The sequence below is a fragment of the Homarus americanus genome, unplaced genomic scaffold, assembly GCF_018991925.1.
Source record: "Homarus americanus isolate GMGI-L3 unplaced genomic scaffold, GMGI_Hamer_2.0 scaffold22250, whole genome shotgun sequence".
Lineage (NCBI taxonomy): Eukaryota > Metazoa > Arthropoda > Malacostraca > Decapoda > Nephropidae > Homarus > Homarus americanus.
In genome coordinates this window covers 2,782,125-2,801,367 of record NW_024741189.1, presented here as the reverse complement: position 1 = coordinate 2,801,367, position 19,243 = coordinate 2,782,125, and the positions used below count along the sequence as shown (strand labels likewise).

General features: G+C 38.8%; 2 protein-coding genes across 4 annotated transcripts in view; one reads left to right on the top strand and one right to left on the bottom strand.

Moving 5' to 3' along the window:
• Nucleotides 1–8,514, bottom strand: part of LOC121875662 (clusterin-associated protein 1-like) — a 66,364-nt gene extending 57,850 nt beyond the window's left edge. Inside the window, exon 1 of the mRNA XM_042380284.1 lies at nt 8,431–8,514. The gene's annotated coding sequence lies outside the window, so the exon portion shown is untranslated. The remainder of the gene's footprint in view (nt 1–8,430) is intronic.
• LOC121875755 (ankyrin repeat domain-containing protein 40-like) overlaps nt 1–19,243 on the top strand; it is a 67,604-nt gene that overhangs the window by 30,119 nt on the left and 18,242 nt on the right. For 2 of the 3 annotated variants that reach the window (XM_042380437.1, XM_042380438.1), the window contains exons 4-6: nt 6,099–6,371; nt 9,477–9,624; nt 11,998–12,181. In XM_042380437.1, coding sequence (XP_042236371.1) covers nt 6,099–6,371; nt 9,477–9,624; nt 11,998–12,181 — 605 coding nt within the window. The remainder of the gene's footprint in view (nt 1–6,098; nt 6,372–9,476; nt 9,625–11,997; nt 12,182–19,243) is intronic. The other variant, XM_042380439.1, reaches the window with a different exon arrangement.

Below are 19,243 nucleotides of genomic sequence, written 5' to 3'. Positions count from 1 at the left end.
CCTAGCCAGCGTCACGTCTCCCTCAAGGCGTTACCTTAGGTCTACGTGATATATTTTACCGCCTAACTAATAACTCCTTGGGACACCCGTAACATTATTCAGACTGCTAAACGATCTATAATAATTTCAAATTCAATAATAGTCCCTTAACTGCATGAATCGCATCATTATTAATTCGGTAATTACATTTAATATCATATAGGCCTAGTTCCGGATCTCGCTACAGGCAGGCAGCGCTCCCTCTTCCCTCAGATGACTTGAACGCTCAGTATCACTCATGGCGGGGCATTTGAACTTACTCTGAAATTTCTGAATATTCATATATATATATATATATATATATATATATATATACACAGACAGACCCCGACTTACGACTGCTACGACTTACGACCACCATGAATTTTTATTAAATTTTTTTTTTTTTTTCTTCTTCAAAATGACACCCATTTTTCTATACTAGTGTTCCAGTTAACATAGTCTCCATGTATAATTAGAAAATTATGGGGTCCCCATGTTGCATTCAACTGACTACATTAAGGTAAGTGCTCAGTCACACTGTAACCATTCCTTATTATTTATTTTACTTTCACTGTACTGTATCAATTCCTCATTATTCATTACTTTTACTGTACTGTATTTCATTGTAGATTATTTATTTAAAAAAAAAAAAATTATCTCTGTCAGACTTCGACCTGGATTTTGGGTCCTAACCCGTTGTAAGTCGGGAATCTATATATATATATATATATATATATATATAGCTTGAACCTTCAGTTTTCGGTATGGATTTCGATAGCATTTTCAAATTCCTGCCTTGGCACACCATTGTTGCTGAGCCCCGTTTATATTTTGATAGCTCTGAGAATCAGCTGTTGGGTCTTGCTTGCACCTGCTAACAAGCATTCATGCTCATTCCTTCTGATTTATCCTTAATTGCTGCTGTATAGCCCCATCATGGATTCAGCAAAAAAGCGGTGGCGTAAAGCGTAAACATTGTCGTTGGCCGATCGCAGAAAGTGGAAGTGCTTAAAAACTTGATAGCGGCGTGTCTGTGCGAACCATTTGTGAAACATACAGCATCGGCTCTTCAACAGTGTATGATATTAAAAAACAGAAAGAAAAACTGTTAAAGTTCTTTTCTGACAGTGGATCAAAAAGGAAAATGTTTGTAAGGAAGTCAATGTCGGAGGGAAAAAGTGCGGAACTAGACCAAGTTCTCATAACCTGGTTTAATCTTTGTGTAAGTGAAGGTGTGGAAATTTCTGGTGATTTATTAAAGGAACAAGCCAAAGTGTTTCATGAAGAGCTGGGATTGCAACACAAGTGTGACTATACAGAAGGTTGGCTGCAACGTTTCAAGTCGCGACATGGCTTACATTTTCGTGCAGTATGTGGTGAAAAACATTCAGCAGACAAGGATGCAGCTAGTGCCTATGTGGATGAATTTGCAAAGTTAGTTAGTGATGAACATTTAAGTCCTGAACAAGTGTACAATGCTGACGAGACTGCCTTATTTTGGAGATGTACGCCAAAAAGAACTCTGACAACTGAGGATGCAGAAAAGCACCTTATACATGAACTTCTTGCTTATGTTAAAGATGTAACTAATCCTGATGCCAAGGAGCTTTCATCAAGGATAAATGAAGATGTTTTAACAGAATGGTTGGATGTTGATGATAATGTGCCTACAGTTCATCCTTACACTGATTCTGAAATTGTAGATATGGTTAAAAGTCTGGAGAGAAATGCCTGTACAGGTAGTGATGAAGATGAAAGCAGTGAAGAAAATGAGGAAGATGTGAGAGACAGAATCTCTATTGACAGGTTAATTACGTTGACAACTGAACTGCTGGCTGGACTAGAGCAACGAAGTTTTGTAAGTGAACAAGAAATCATGAATGTTTTCTTGCTCCAAGATAAACTTATTAGAGAAAGACCCAAGTATATGAAGCAACAGACATTGCACGATATATTCAAGGAAATAGCTAGGAAGCAGGAAGAAGCAACAGCGGTGTCCACACTTGATAATCCACTGCCATCAACTTCAAGACAAGTTGAAGCTGTTCCTGTTGCTGAGGATGTTGTCACTGTCAGTGATAAAGATGATAATCCTGACAGCCCATCTGCTGTTTAGCCTGCTAAACATTAAAATTTCATTTGCTTTTCATTTAGTGTTTAATTTTCTTTTTTTTTAAAGGACTATACAGGTAGTAATTTTCTGTTAAATATACTGTATACAACATATATAATAAAATTTCATTTGCATTTCATTTAGTGTTTAATTTTCTTTTTTTTTTAAAAGGACTGTACAGATAGTCATTTTCTGTTAAACTTATACAGCAAATATAACCATCAGTTTTCCGGCATATTCGAAAATCCGGCACTCCTCAGGTCCCGAGGTTGCCGGATTTTTGATAGTCAACCTGTACAACATTTTTTATATCTTGAGCAAAATATATGACGCTTATATTCAAATTAATCTCTGTCTTGCAAGGATTTCAGCAATGCAAATTATATTATCCTAACTTTAATCTGAGATATTATATAAAACAAACATAAAGAAATCACCAATCTTTTATCTTGAACATGAGGGTGATGGGAAGACGGCAGGGGGGCGACAGAATGTCTGCCATTTGTTTGTTTATTTATTTGAGATAAGATTTGACAGTTGGTGCTGAAGGCCTGCGTGTTTATTTATCATTACTTAAGAGTGACTAAACTCTTCTCATAATTTACCACCCAAACGACCTGGGTGAATATTACTTACATTGGAGGGATTCTTGTAAGATAGTACAGTAATTTATTTGAATACCTGTATAAACAAGCTATATTTGCAATAGACATAATAATTTTAGTACCGTAATCATTTAGTACATGTACAATACAGGTTTGCACTTAGGTCCATTGTTACTGTACAATATTGACTAAATTCACTAGATAACGTACGCCTGGCAGCACAATCTATAAGAATACGCGATGCATACGTGACTGTGCCCGCTCTAGGGCCGTTTAGGTTCGCTAGGTCCTATTATTTGAATGTTTATTTTTTCAATTAAAATTTGTATTGTTTATTCCTTGATAGAGGAAGTGGGATCCTAGTGCTGTCACTTGGTACCCCTGTACCATAACACCAGAAGCAACTGGCCAGTGTCACAAGTATATACAGTACAGTACAGTCATCCCTTGGTTATCGCGCCTAATTGGGACCCCGCCGATAACGAAAGTACAGAACCTATGGGATTTATTCTAATTGGTTCCAGGCACCCAAGACCCAACCCCAAGTTTCCCATTTTACGACCATTTAGACCCACTAAATATATATATAATGTTATGGTAAATATCATAAACACACATAGGCATGGCTAGGTTTATTACAAAGTGATGAAAAGGGTACGCTTAATACTGTAGTCCACAAAACATATAGCTATGCTTTTTTTATTTGGTCCCCCGTCATACGAGTCTGTTTCCTCTCGCATCAGGACGCCTGAGTCCTCCGTTTTCTCTCTTAATCTTAGAGTGCACTAGAGACTTCACTATACTTAGTAATGCCACAGAATTTGAAATTGCAACCCCAGTTGCAACTGGGGTTTCAATTGTTGAGGCAACTAGATATGTCTGATTACAGCAAATGTGTTATTGTCAATTTGTAGGTGAAAGATTTTATCCTCAATAGATGTAGGTTAACATTACACCTGGAGGCAAATGTTTAAAAAAGCCTAAGGAAAGAAGCGCATTCCTTTAACACATAATATCTGGCCAGTATGGGGAGGATCATCGTGTCTCCGTCAGGGGGTCGTGGAGTGGTGATCCAGCAGGCGTCACGGATTGGGTTTTTTTTGGGGTGTGCATGTAGAAGGCTCCTGGTTGATGATGATGATGATGGGAATTAGAAGTAGGGGTGGAGGAGAAGGGAGAAGAGAAGGAAGTGGGGGTGGAGGAGAAATCACCCCATGCTTGATGCCGTCATTTCACCCATAAAATTTTAAGTTCACTTGGTGTAATCCAAGATTATTTTCTTTAAATCAACACTGCACTGCGCTATATATTGGCAATATGTAAAATAAATTTCAGAATGACCAATACAGTGGGGTATGCTATAACGAACGGATCCTACTACGAATATTCCTATAACGAACGGTTTTACCTATACAATTGAGAATGCTATAACGAACGAAACTCCTACAACGAACATTATTTAAAAAAAAATAATTTTTTTTTTTTTTTTTACTAATTTATTGTTTTTTTATTACAAGAATTAATGATATTCTTTATTTCAGGGGTTTAGATGCATATTTATGCACTTTTTTAAAATTTTTACAATTTTATATTATATTTTTCAGTGTTAAGCGGTTGTATTTGGGGGCCTGGAACGGATTAATCCTATAACGAACGAATGCTATAACGAACAAGGTTCTAGAACCAATTAGATTCGTTATAGCATACCCCACTGTAATTGTACTATAAAAACGTAAAAATAGTTTACATTCAAGAGAGCCACAAGCAAGATGTTACCTCCACTGACCAGAGATACAAACTGACGCCTTGCTGGGTGAGTCAAGTGGCTGATGGGCACACCAAAAACTAGTTTCCTGTACTTCAATTATGTTAAATAAGTGTTTAAAATGACTAAAAAATTTAATATAAAACTTGGAAAATTATTGAATAGTACAACCTTCTTGATATTTACGCAAATGGGAACGAATTTAAGCCCTAGAACAGATTACTGGGGTTGACGTTATGGGTGATGCAATTGGTCATCATGTGGGTAATCAGGGTCATTGACATCATCAGAATCACTCAAATCACTGTCTGTTCCTAATGGCTCCTCAGCATCACAAGGAGCATCCTTATCAAAGAGAATAGACTTTATTTTGGCATCACTGATAGCACGATGTGACGACATCCTTACAGAGTGGGACAGGCGAAGGTACTGGCATGTTGACAAGAAACACGAGACAAAGTGACGTAATTGCCTGCAGGGGTGTAGTTATAGCTCTAGGGCCCATAGTGACTACCGGGAATTTTAAAATTTTCAAGGACGTTCATATGCGCCCTAAACCTGGGTGTCCCTTACCTTAGTGGACGTTAATGCCCTAAACCTGGGTGTCCCTTACCTCAGTGGACGTTAACGCCCTAAACCTGGGTGTCCCTTACCTTAGTGGACGTTAGCGCCCTAAACCTGGGTGTCCCTTACCTTAGTGGACGTTAACGCCCTAAACCTGGGTGTCCCTTACCTTAGTGGACGTTAGCGCCCTAAACCTGGGTGTCCCTTACCTTAGTGGACGTTAGCGCCCTAAACCTGGGTGTCCCTTACCTTAGTGGACGTTAACGCCCTAAACCTGGGTGTCCCTTACCTTAGCAGATGTTAACGCCCTAAACCTGGGTGTCCCTTACCTTAGCAGATGTTAACGCCCTAAACCTGGGTGTCCCTTACCTTAGCAGATGTTAACGCCCTAAACCTGGGTGTCCCTTACCTTAGTGGACGTTAATGCCCTAAACCTGGGTGTCCCTTACCTTAGTGGACGTTAACGCCCTGAACCTGGGTGTCCCTTACCTTAGTGGACGTTAATCTACACCCCAAACCACGTAGGGGTTAAATAATTCTCAAAAAACTTTATTTGAAGTGAATATTGATCTTTATCACCATTACTGAAGTGACACTTATCTTATTTCTCTGTTCAGATTTATAATTGTTTCATGGGTCAGCCCCCGAGCCTTCACCTCAAAATGAAGACGTTTGACCATCAACAACAAAACATGTGTGTAATTTAGGGTGTTATGTACTGTAATATCAAAAGTGTAATATTGAATCGTGCTGTATCGAGTGTCTGCTGTAAATGATCCCCTTAAACCATTGCAATATACTGTACAGGCATCCTTCACTTAACAAGCAAGTGACAAAGTTGTTGTTATTCCATCATTATACATAAACAATAACTGATTTATGGCATCATTTTTACTCATGTCCATTGTCTACTTGCTGCGTGGAGCACCTCATTTATCCTTTCATTCTTTATTGCATTTTCTTCAACTTGTTTTCTCAACCCAATCAGTTCCCTTCAGAAAACATTTTAAAAGATTTAATTTTCCGTTAGGAGCAGAAGATCCTGTCTCAAGTATGTCCATTGAAGGAGCAACAACAAACTCGGACTCTCTCCCCATCACGCCAAGTTACCTGGCACACCCCCCCATAGACTACAAGGTTCCTATGACTGTCAAAAACCCTACTGGAAAGCCAATCACAAATGGGATAGTGGAGACCAACGGCCATCCTGGTGTACCAAGCCAACCGCCGAGCTATGTTGCTGCCCCCATGCACTCGTCTTACCCAAGTTCCATCCAGGACTATCTGGTGAAGCAAAACAAAGGTAAGTACTGTATCTGTAAAGGGTTTAATGAATGGATGAGTTAGAGGGAATTATGAGGTATTAGATATATACAGAATGAGCTTAAACCTAGAGGCTGTGAGGCTTTATCTGGTACAGTATTGTTGAATATAGTTTACTCAAGGTTGGGTTTCATAGATTTCTGTTGCTTGACTAAGATGAACTGACAAAATTCTTAACAATTCACCATTTATTGATTTACTTATACTGGGCAGTTAGTGTATTCCTTATTTAGTTAAGACCTTCCTTGTCAAGTGTTAGTACAGGAGGAAACTAGTGTACCCAGAGCCATGTTTAGTAGTGTCACTCTGGCTAACACCCTCGTCATATCTATCTTGGACTGGGGATTAAACCCAGGATACATTGGTGAGTGATACTGTGCATGTTTTACCGTTGCACCACCAATACTGAACAGGAAGTAGAGGTGAATGAAAATTGACAAGAAAATGATAATCAGTACAGTCATGTTGCATCTTACATGCATTTAACTTATACGCATTCAACTGTATGTGCTTGGCTCAGGGAAAACAAAAAGGACGCAGCGAGAGAAGGAGTGTATGGATGGGGGAGATACTTCCACCCGCGCCTCTCTCCGCCTCAGTTGGGACTTGTTTGGGTCGGCAGAGGCAGCACATCCCAGCTGAGCTGCGATGCAGTGTGTGCACTATCCTGTATAAATTTTGCTTTTTAATGCTTTCATTATTTTTCCTAAATATTCTCTGCTGAAATCAACTGGAAAGTCAGTGACACAGATGATAAAGTCAACTTACAGCAGAGGTGGTTGTGTGGTGCACAATTAAACTGAAATAGGCCTAACCAGCCAAGTCACCAGATGGTCTATTGACAACTGCCCACTGCTTCCACTGTGTAGAATCTGTCAACACAACAACCACACCCTGAGTTAACTAGCCACATGACCCATTGTCAAGGAATAGTTCGAGAAGACTGAACAACTTGCCAACTGCACTGGCTAACCATTACCTCGGAATACGATTCACAACTTTTACAGCTAGTTTCTTTACAGTGCAGGGGGCCACCCAAATTTGCGGATTTTAATTTCACGGACCTCTTATTATTCGCGGATGACACTGTAGGGTACGGGTTATTTGGTTCAACTCAGGATGGGATGGAGAAAGGAAACTCACAATGTGCTCTCTGTATACATGTTGTATTGGATATACAGTGCAGCTTGGTGCTGGGGGGTAGCAGCGTTAGTCCAAGCGTGATGTAGAGAGAGCTGGTTGGTGAGGGTGTTCAGAAGACTAGCTTGTGGGTCGTCATGGTCGCTGGCGGGAGCGAGGGCCACCAGGCAGGAGGAGGAGGAGGTGTTGCTTGCTGGTTGGTGTAGGTCGAAAGAGAGAGGCAGGTCACCACGAGGTCAGGTCTTATAGAGCGGAGGTAGGCGTGGCTTAATAGTTGACCTCCGTCATGTAAGGCGGCGCTGGTTGACCTAGACACGAGGCATACACTGGGGAATTCGCGGGGTCGGCTACTCAGCGCCAAGCGTTTGTAGGGGAGGAATCCACTACAACACCCTGGATGTACCCAAAAATGTCTGCTGGTAGTTTTAAAGTTGCCGGCATTTTCGTGGATGGGATAGGGAGCCATTCATTCTAGAGACAGTAATTTCCTTTATCTGTATTTTGCATGCGTGCGTGCGCACGCGCAAAACACATACTGTACAAATAAATAATAATGGGAAAATTCTCTCACAAATAATCTGAAACAAATTTATAAAAAATGTGAGAGTCTTCCCTAAAGTCAGTGCTTTATTACCAGCCCCTGTGGATTTGAAGGGCATGCTGTATTATATTTATTTATTCTTCACATTTTCTGGTGCTGTATATATTATTTTAAGTATATTATGGCTACAGGAGGAAAATATACAAAAGTTTTTCTCCTTAATACTCCCTGCTGAAATGGGGGTTGTGTCTTATATGGCATAAAATACAGTATTCTTGGTACATAAAATATTATATAGTGTACCAGTAAATGTGAGGAATAAAAGGATCAATAAATAAAAGAAAAAATACTGTGTTACCATTTAGCAGGAGACAGTGAGAGAGCAGACCAGTGAATAAGGAGACGTCAGCTGTAGCTCCCACCCTCAGCGCTTATTGATTAATTCCCATCATGTTTTTGACCTTTTGATAATTATTTTATAATTTTTGTGGCACATTCTGTGTTTGGTGGGCATTTAAACTGAAATAGGCCTAACCACCTGAGTTCCCAGATGTGTTATTGAAAGGTATATATAACCATGTACATTCTGAGTGATTTATGGGATTGTCAAGGGTAATTTTAACTATTCATAACCCCTACGTAAGATGCAACACAACTGTAATGTACAGTTGCTCCTCTACTTATGAACGAGTTACGTTCCTGAGGCTTGTTTGTAAGTCCAACTTTACTCTTGTAGATACCAAACATATTGTAAAAATGAAAAGATTATGGATGTTTAGTATAGCTACACCCTTTAATACAGCCTTAAAACCTGGTCACTCTTCTCCTCTTAGGTAATGTTTGCTCTATCTGGAATTTTCTTCAAAATAATCCAGTCTCATCCACATTAAACACCTGTTATGGCAGGTAACCTCCTCAGTGATGATGTTTGTATCTCTGAAAGTTTGTAAGTTGAACATTCTTAAGTAGAGGAGCACCTGTATACATCCGAGAAAACCAAAACTTAAGTTCATAGGACAGTGATGTAATATATTGGCCAAAGAAGCATCAGTGTAGAAAGAAGAGCAGGAAGATGACAAGAAATGTATTTGATGAATTTATATAGAGCAGCCACAGGTTTGGGAGATACAGTACTTGCTGTATTATGATCCACAATACAGTGTTGTAAGGATGTTCTGCTTAATACTGTACAGGGACTTTTTTTTTAGTTTTGAGAATCTTAAATTATTGTCATATTATTTCTACTGATTATTAGGATCTTGTTTATTGTACACACTAAAGTATAGTACAGAAATCATTTATGATTCTCCAATTGCAAAAAAAATTACCTTTTTCTAGAAAGGCTTTATTTTTTTTAATGTACAGTACTATTGTTTGTGTTGAGAGGGTGACTTTTATTTTCAGAATTAATATTGAAAGTGAGAGTAGCCAACACTGATGACCCAGACTTTATTGAAGTGGATTTCCAGAAAGCTCAAATGAACTATAGTCATCTGCTAACAAATTGTTGCAAGGAGCTGGCAGTGAATCCTCAGCTGGTGGAAAGAATAAGGTTTGTTCCTGCCCTTATGTCTATTGAACCTTATTATGAGGGCTGAAGTACTTGACAACTGCGATTGACTCATGACAACAAGTTGATAGAATGGGTGGGAGAAAAACACAGGGAAGTGCCAAGTTTCTTTATGTCTCTGGGTTCTGTGTGGCCTAAAACAGAAACCTTGCTCTCTTCTCTCCCACCTGCTACTTGACATCTATACAGGAATATGTCTTTATGCTTCCTTCATGGATAGTCAACACTAACCCTCCTAGTTTGGTTTTTCTTTACTCTATTGTTGATTTAGTTATGCATGAAGACCTAATTGATACTTTACCCTGTGTCACCTACCATTACCCTGTGTCACCAACCATTACCCTGTGTCACCAACCATTACCCTGTGTCACCAACCATTACCCTGTGTCACCTACCATTACCCTGTGTCACCAACCATTACCCTGTGTCACCAACTATTACCCTAAGCCACTAACCATTACTCCCAGGTCACTATTTACCCTAGCCACTCTACCATCTCTGTGTCACTAAATCCATTACCCTTGTGTCACTCTACCATTACCCTGTGTCACTCAACCATTACCTCCCCAGGTCACCTACTCATTACCCTGTGTCACCTACTATCACTCCCAGTCACCAACCATTACCCCAGGCTCATCAACTATTACCCTGTGTCACTAACCACATCTGTGTCACTCTACTATCATTCTAGGTCACCTATCATTACCCCTGTGTCACTAACCATTACCCTGTGTCACTAACCATTACCCTGTGTCGACTACCATTACCTCCTGTGTCACCTACCATTACCCTGTGTCACCTATCAGCACCCCCAGTCACCTATCATTACCCCCGTGTCACCAACCATTACCTGTGTCACCTACCATTACCCTGTGTCACCTAACAGCACCCAGTCACCAACCATTACCCCAGGTCACCTACCATTACCCTGCATCACCAACCACACACCTCCTGTGTCACCTACCATTACCCTGTGTCACTCCACTATTACCCTGTGTCACCAACCATTACTCCTGTGTCACCAACCATTACCCTGTGTCACCTACTCATTACTCCTGTGTCACCTACTCAGCACCCTGTGTCACCTACCATTACCCTGTGTCACCTACCAGCACCCTGTGTCACCTACCATTACCCTGTGTCACCTACCATTCCCCTGCATCACCTACCATTACCCTGCATCACCTACCATTCCCCTGCATCACCTACCATTACCGTGCATCACCTACCATTACCCTGCATCATCACCTACCATTCCCCAGCATCACCAACCATTCCCCTGCATCACCAACCATTCCCCTGCATCACCTACCATTCCCCTGCATCACCTACCATTCCCCTGCATCACCTACCATTCCCCAGCATCACCTACCATTCCCCAGCATCACCTACCATGCCTCTCACCTACTACAATGCTTCATTCTTCACCTACAGTGCTGTGAAGTGTTACTTTTTTAAACTAGTAATTACATGTATACTTATACGGGTCAATAAAGTTTGATTGTTCTCTATAGTAGGGGGAGGGGCGGGGATGTCTTGGTAATTAGGAATTTGGGATAATTGATCAAGGCCAGAGCCCCATAGGTGCCAAGTTATCAAGGTTTTACTGTATGGAGAGCTAAGCTGTTTTGTTTCACTAACATTTGATTGTAACTGTATTTATGTAACACATTATACAAAAAATGAATGAAACTCATTTTAAATACTGTACAGGTTGACAACCCTTTATCTGAAATTCCGAAAACCGAAAAGCTCTGAAAACCGAATTTTTTTTTTTTTATAACAGGGATTAGCCCATCGGGGCCTGGGGGGCGAAAATGTAATAGTAATACTAATTATAATAATAATAATTATTTATAGTAAATATAATTTTTAATTAAAAAATACACCAAAATAAAATAATAATGATAACAATAATAATAATAAAATATAAAAATAAAATTTATAATAATAATAATAATAATAATAATACTGTATTAATAAAATAATAAGAATAATAATAAATACAAGAATGAAAAAAGATAAAAAGTGAGAAACACGACCTAGACCTATGAATTATTATTATTATTATAATTATTATTATATTTTCGCCGCCCGACCAGGTCCCAATGTGGATCAGTGACTTGTGCCCGGATGGGCAAATACACTTAAAAAAAAAAAAAAAAAAAATCTAACCATTCTGATAACCGAAAAATTCCGATATCCGAAATGCCTCTGGCCCCAAGGATTTCGGATAAGGGATTGTCAACCTGTAATAGGAATTTTAGTGTAGTTTTCATCTGTTGCTTTTTTTCTCTTTACCAGTTAGATCTAAGTTTTAGGAGGTTGATCCAAGTTTTTGTGTCGCCTTCACAGGAAACTGCCAAACACTCGCCTCCGTAATGACAGAGACGTGCAGCGCCTGTGTGACTTCATGGAGCTGGAACTTGTAATTAAGGGCCAAAATAGGCTGCCTGTATCTAGAAGTGACACACACTCGACCTCCAAAAACAATTATAAGTCAATTCATGGATTTAAAAACCAAACCATTTTGTATTAGGTAAGTTATTTGATTTACCTTTGACAATTTCAACCATTTTATGAGACAAAGAGGACTACGGTAAAATCTTCTGGAGAGTGTTTATATATATATTTGGAGAATGGAGCCACCTTTGTGGAGTGTTTTAGTATATGACGACTATTTTTTGAACAATACTATTTTAATCTATACACTATATATAAGATTTACTCCATTGATGTATACAACCAGTGTTCCCATCTCCTCCTCCTGACGCACTACTGCACTATAGAGTAAAGATAATGTGTTTATTATTTGTACCAGTAGACTAGAATGTCTCTTGATTTTCCTTCCATCGTAAGAGTTTTCAAGCGTAATATGTGAGAGAAATAACTCCCAAACAAACTTCATATTTGGACTGGGAAGTTTTTTAAGTGGTACTGATGACTTTATATGGGTTCACTGTCACCCTCTTGTTATTTTTGTCTTTTTTTTGTCTGTACACTATATGAATAATTACAATAGTGTGAACCTAACCTATAAATCTTAACATTGTACACAGAGAGAGAGAGGGGGGGGAGACTAGAGAAGTTGGTTTGACAGTCTAGGAAATGATACGAGAAGCCAGATTATAAGAATATTAGTGTTTTTAAACCACAGGAGTATTTGTTGTGCCGTATAGATGCTTTAACTCAATGCTTGAATGTTGTTTCCTGTACACTGTGTTTACCCTGTGGTGGATACAGTCTAATGGTAGTACAGTACAGTATTACCAGTATGTTGTTATTTTTAGATAGATGTGTGCACAGTCTCACAACTTCCCAGTATGAGGTAATGAGTATGATGAGTCATCAGGTTATGAGTATGATGAGTCATTAGGTTATGAGTATGATGAGTCATCAGGTTATGGGTATGATGAGTCATTAGGTTATGAGTACAATGAGTCATCAGGTTGTGAGTATGATGAGTCATCAGGTTATGGGTATGATGAGTCATTAGGTTATGAGTACAATGAGTCATCAGGTTGTGAGTATGATGAGTCATCAGGTTATGGGTATGATGAATCATCAGGTTATAAGTATGATGAGTAGTCATGTTATGAGTAATATTTATAAATCACAAAATAAGTTAAAGTGACTTAAGGTTGAGTGAATGTCTTGGGTAGGTCAGTCTGGTACAGGCGTTACGGAAGGGTTGTGTCCCCGGAAAATTGACCGTATCGTGAAATTCCGTAACGCGAAACCTATTTTCCCATTGACTTCCATTATAAAACTGGAGATGCGTTCCTAAGGAATTTTTTTCGGCCCCCAAAAAGTAATTCAAGCACTTTTATGAATGAAATTAAACATTTATAAACACATACAATACAGTACATTAAATAATTTATGATATACCTTCTTAAAACATCAAGTTTAATATCCACTGTAATGCCTTTGTGGCTTCTTTTTGCACTACTGCAGTCACTTCCATTTGATGGCCTCTTTCCAGTCATCTTGAATAAGAGTAATGCACTGTACTGTACTTACTGTATGTTTGTAAAAGTTAAATCAAACTGCTGGGGCGAGAAACATGTGCCCACACCAGATGTAAACAATGGACTGACTCCGCATGGTGGTAGCAAACACCAAGAAATCCACACCAAACAAATAATAATTTTTAACAAAAAATTTAAATTTTATATACTGTAGTGATTTTTTTTTAATTGTTAAAATTTACCCCAATTTCCATAATGGCGGATTTACGGGCCGTATCGCGAAATTATTGGTCATAATTTACAAATTCCGTAAGAGCGAAATTCCGCAACCCGGGGTTCCGTAACGCGGGGGATGCCTGTGCTTCACTCTACTCTACAAAATGTGGAAAACAGCAGTGGAGAACTTCAGTGTTTAGTACACCCGACACTCATACTGTAGCAATAGTGGGCGAGATTACTTAATTAATTGTTGGTGACTGGAAATTGGAGGGGAAAGAAATACAGTTCAGAAAAAAAACGATATATGAAATGAAAGCAGACACAAGACATTGATTGAAAGGCACAGGAAAAAAATAGGAGAGTCATGATAGAGAAATCAATGTTATACCGAACGTCTCGTAACATTAAGGACACAAACACACAAATCCTCGTGACGCCCCGTTGGTAGAGCGGGGTGTTAAAAGTCGTATTTCTCCGCTGTGGGAGTTTGGGAGTCAGCTGTCCATGGTGGTCTATACCCGAGAGGTGTCTGGAAGGAAGGGGGAGGTCTTGTACACAGGAATGAAGTAATAGAGATTAATGCTGTACATAAGTTGGTTTAATTAGGAACATTGGTCCATAATGACATGGAAATTTGATATAAAATGATGGTAATGACTGTGTGGTAAATGATGGTAATGACTGTGTGGTAAATGATGGTAATGACTGTGTGGTAAATGATTCATTCATCCGATATAACAAACTCTCGATTTAGCGGAAGGAATATTTTCCGTTATTTTTCGCTCGATTTAGTGAACTAGTTCGCTAAAGCCAGATTAATTCCACTAATACGCTCACACCTACAGACACATGATACAGTAAAACCTTCTTCAGCCTACGGTGAGTGTACTTAATGTACAGGGAGTGTTTAGGAAACTGTTGCCAGTAACATATAAAACCACACAGGAAAATGGAAACAATGAAGCACCATAGCTCTTGTCTTTATTCAAGACATCTTCAGAGGCAACTGAATTTACAGGGTTTGAGAGAGGTTTATATAATGGGTGACCTTACATAACATCAGGTCAGGTCAAAAACATGACCCACTAATCATCTACCCTATATTCACCTCAAATGCTTTCAAAGCATTTTTAACTTTAGGCCAGTTATTATTCATTAATTAAAACCCCAACACCACACACCTAACATCTAGAGTTTAAAGTCTTGAGTGAGACACTGTGAGTTGGATGGAGGAGGGAGGGGGAGCCAGGGAAGGAGGGAGGGGGAGCCAGGGAAGGAGGGAGAGAAGCAGGGAAGGAGGGAGGGGGGCTGGCTGGTGTATGTTTTATCAATGATAATATAAAATATTAAATTGCAACCACAATGCATAAATTATCACAACCTGTACTTTTAAATGTACTGTACTAAGTTAATTACTAAAAAAATTTTCTAGTGCAAACTATGGAATGTGACCCACTAATCCCTCACCTAAGAAAGGGTGACCTGACATTCCATTAAAAGGTCAGTAATATGAGACCACTAATCCCCCACCCTACCTCCACCTGACATTGCATCAGGTCAGGTCAGGTCTCCCCTCAAAATACTTTAGCTTTTGTGTTTATTCAAGACATCTTCAGGTCATGAGACCCACTAATCCCCCACCCAAGAAAGGTGACCTGACATTCCATCCCTCTAGATTCAGTTGTCTCTGAATATGTCTTGAATAAAGTTGAAAGCTAAGGTGTTCCAGCATATACTTAGCAGAAATTTCCATTTAACGAACGGGGTCGGCTCTAATTAGTTCGTTAAATCGAGAAAATACTGTACTTAATTATACCAAAGAATAGGATTTAGAATATAATAATAAATGATGATTTTTTATGATTGAAAGAATGGTGAAATTATTTTGAGATTTTTTACATTTAGTCTTGCTTATTGCAGGGAAAAATCACTTAAGTTTGAGCTGTGTATTAGTTTGTCTTGAATTGTAAATTTGTGATGCAATACTGAAATTATTACTATTAGATGTTTTATTATGTCTAGTTACTAAGGTTTAAGTAAATGTTTTTATTTCTCAATATTCATCAGAAAATTTGACAACATTTAAGTTAGACTAAACCATTTGACTTTGACATGTGTGTTGGGCTTACTGTTACAAGAGTAATAGACCTGTACTATACTGTACTGATATATGCTCTTACAGTATATATAATGTCTTGTTTCTTATATGAACAACTGGTCACTTAGGAATACCGCAAGAATCTCCACCCCAGCTTATTTCACCCAAAGATTAACTACCCTAACCTAACCTGACCCGACCCAACCATAAAGATCAGTGTACAATATGTGTCAAGCTCACACCTGTCTCATAATACAAGGTGTGTGTGTGTGTTGAGCTGACTATGTGATGCCCAATTTTGTATAGATTTGGTTTATACTGTATGGTAGTGTGTGTGTTTGTCAGGTTCACCATGGCAGAGTAAACAGTATTCATGAGTACTGTACTGTACTTTCCTATCTCCAACTTTGTCTTGGCTATGTGAAAAGTTTAAACTTGTGTCGACATTTATGGCGTTCTATGGTAGTATGTGAATGAAAAAATATTATACAGTAAAATACTGTAAGGCAACCAGGCGGCCTGTTGAAAAAATCACCTCCAGTATACACATAAAGCTGACTGATTATTATTTCTGAGACAAGTTATTATTATTACCTAATGGAAAATAGTGATTATAATTAAGATATGAGTGAGGGAGATAGAATACAGTTTAGCAGTACTGTAGTAACTCTTGCTTCAGCTGGTCTACAAGTGTGGAAACTCTGGTCAAGTATTGTATAAGGAAGGTCTTTGTGGTAATGGTGACCTCCCTATCACAGTACTGTACATCATGGCCTTATCTACTCAATCTAAATGAGACAGTCACTTGTTTGAGGCAGTAAGAAGATCACTTTACTGCAATTTACACATATTTTTAGTCTAATACAGTATATAGTGTTGCACTGGTCATCATATTTAGTGTTCATTTCTGGACTGTAGTACACTTATGTATTGTACAGTAACACCAGATGATTCATATATTTAAGACACCAGCATGTACAGTATACAGCTCAGTATGTTACCCCCACACCCTCCTCCCTCTATCTTTTTATAATATTTGATATGTATATGTACTTAAATAACCTGTAATATTTATTTAAGAAGGCAGTATTTCACTTAATGATGGCCTGTGAGCCATTTTACCTCACTATGGGAAACAACCAAAGCCAAGCATGAGTTGGGCCTTGGTCAGGTCTGAGGGCAGTCCACAGCCTGTTACAATACTGGGTGAGTTGGGAACATCTTTGTCATAATTAATCACTGACAATAAGGGAGAGGATTACTTATACTTGTACAGGTATATCCTATTTAATGTAGCAGCTTCATTAAAAAAGGTACTATGTTTAATGAAACATTTTGCCACTAACTTCCATGTTGTGTAAATTCCAGGAACAAAATTTTCACCTTTAAAACTCAATCATAAATACTAGATATACTGTACAGTTATACAGTACTGCAATAACATGAATACAATAGTAACAATCACTAGAGATAAATGAATAAGCAATGCATTAAGACTTGTTGATAAAATGTCATGAACTTTGGGAGTCAAGTGGTGGAGGAGCACACACAGCCTCCTCAGCTTAGAGGAGCACACTTGATGGTGGTGAACTGTGGACTTGAAGTAAACAGATATACAGTATATATTACTCTCAGCCTTCTTTTTTGCAGTTATGCAGAATTAAAGATGTATAAATAAGGGAAAGTTTGTACTTTAACCATAGTTCCTGTAAACCATTATGAGTCATGCCAGGACAGCTGGTGGCTGGCTGAGTACACTACATCCCAATATCTTATTTCATTGTTATTTGCTTCCTTATGGTCTGTTTCACTCTATTCTTCCCCTTAATTATCTTGTTCCTAAAGACTTGGTGTAACAAATTGGCTTATCTTGTAACCCCAGTGTGTATAGTTTATCTCTGGTAACACTGCACACTGCCTTCATTATTACTGGGTGTACAGTATGTCTCCCTACACAGCCAACCCCACAATTGAGTAACTACAGTACACTAAGATAATCAATCCAGATAATTTATTAAATATATTTTTTTTTTGTTAACCTCAAAACATACTGGAAAATATACCATTAATAACACATGTATAGTACAGTACTTAAATATGGTAATATCCATCCCAACACTCTTGTATTAAACAAAAGTTTTAATATTTTATGAATCAATATCTTTGGAGTCACCAGAAAGACAATAAGATGTTTAAAATAATATATAAAGTAAAGTAAGAGTACACAAAAGTATACAGTACAGTAGTACAGTATCGTCAGCAAAGCCTGGAAAGACATAAACACAATCAGAGGTAAAAACAGTAGACACGTCTCCCATCCAAATCCTCTGCAAAAGTCGAATGAGCTAATAACAAAGTGGGCTCATGTGTCTAGCTATGACATGTTACCAGCTGGGACTCGGGGACTCCTTGATGCGAAGTCTGTAGAGAGAAGTAATCTTATTAACTTTATGCTGGGCAAACAGCACGATGAGTGTGATGTTCCATATACTGAGTGGGAGCTTGACGCCGCTCTTGCCAGGGGTAGGTCTACTTCCCCTGGAGAGGACGGAGTCACCTACAACATCGTTAGACTACTAAGGCGTGTGCCGGGCAATCCATTATTGGTATTGTACAATATGAGTCATGCCGAGGGCCAACTACCCACATCATGGACCAACAGTATTGTTGTAGCAATACTGAAACCAGGACAGCCTGATGCTTTTCGTCCCATATCACTAACCAGCTGCCTGTGTAAAACCTTTGAGAGGATGGTTCTTGGCAGACTCTTATATAGAATCAGAGAACACATGTCTCCTAACATAAATGGTTTCACCCATGGTGAGCACTAAAGTACTTAATATGAGGAAAGAACTAGGTATACCCAGTGTTAAAGATAGAATAATTGAAATCAACCTCATCATAGCCCTGAGGCTTCTGCGTGGTGATCCTGATAACATTGTTTCCTTAAAATTGCTAGAATGTATGAACCATGGGACTGGTGAGTCTAAATGGATCCAAACTACAGCTACACATAATATGAAGATGTTTGGACTAGACCACCTGTACAAAGTTGAGACACAACAGCGCTTCCTGCCACCCTGGCGAACAGTTCCCTTCGATATCACAATACCGACATATCCGCGTAAAAAATTAATTATACAAAGCATTTATCTCCAACACACTGCCAAATTGAGAGCTCTTGAACACATACACACCCTACAGACTGATGATAATATCACACAGACCATCTACACTGATGGATCTCTTAACACCGCCTGTGGGAGGGCTGTAAGTGCTATTGTTGTGACTCAACCTGATGGTAATATAATTG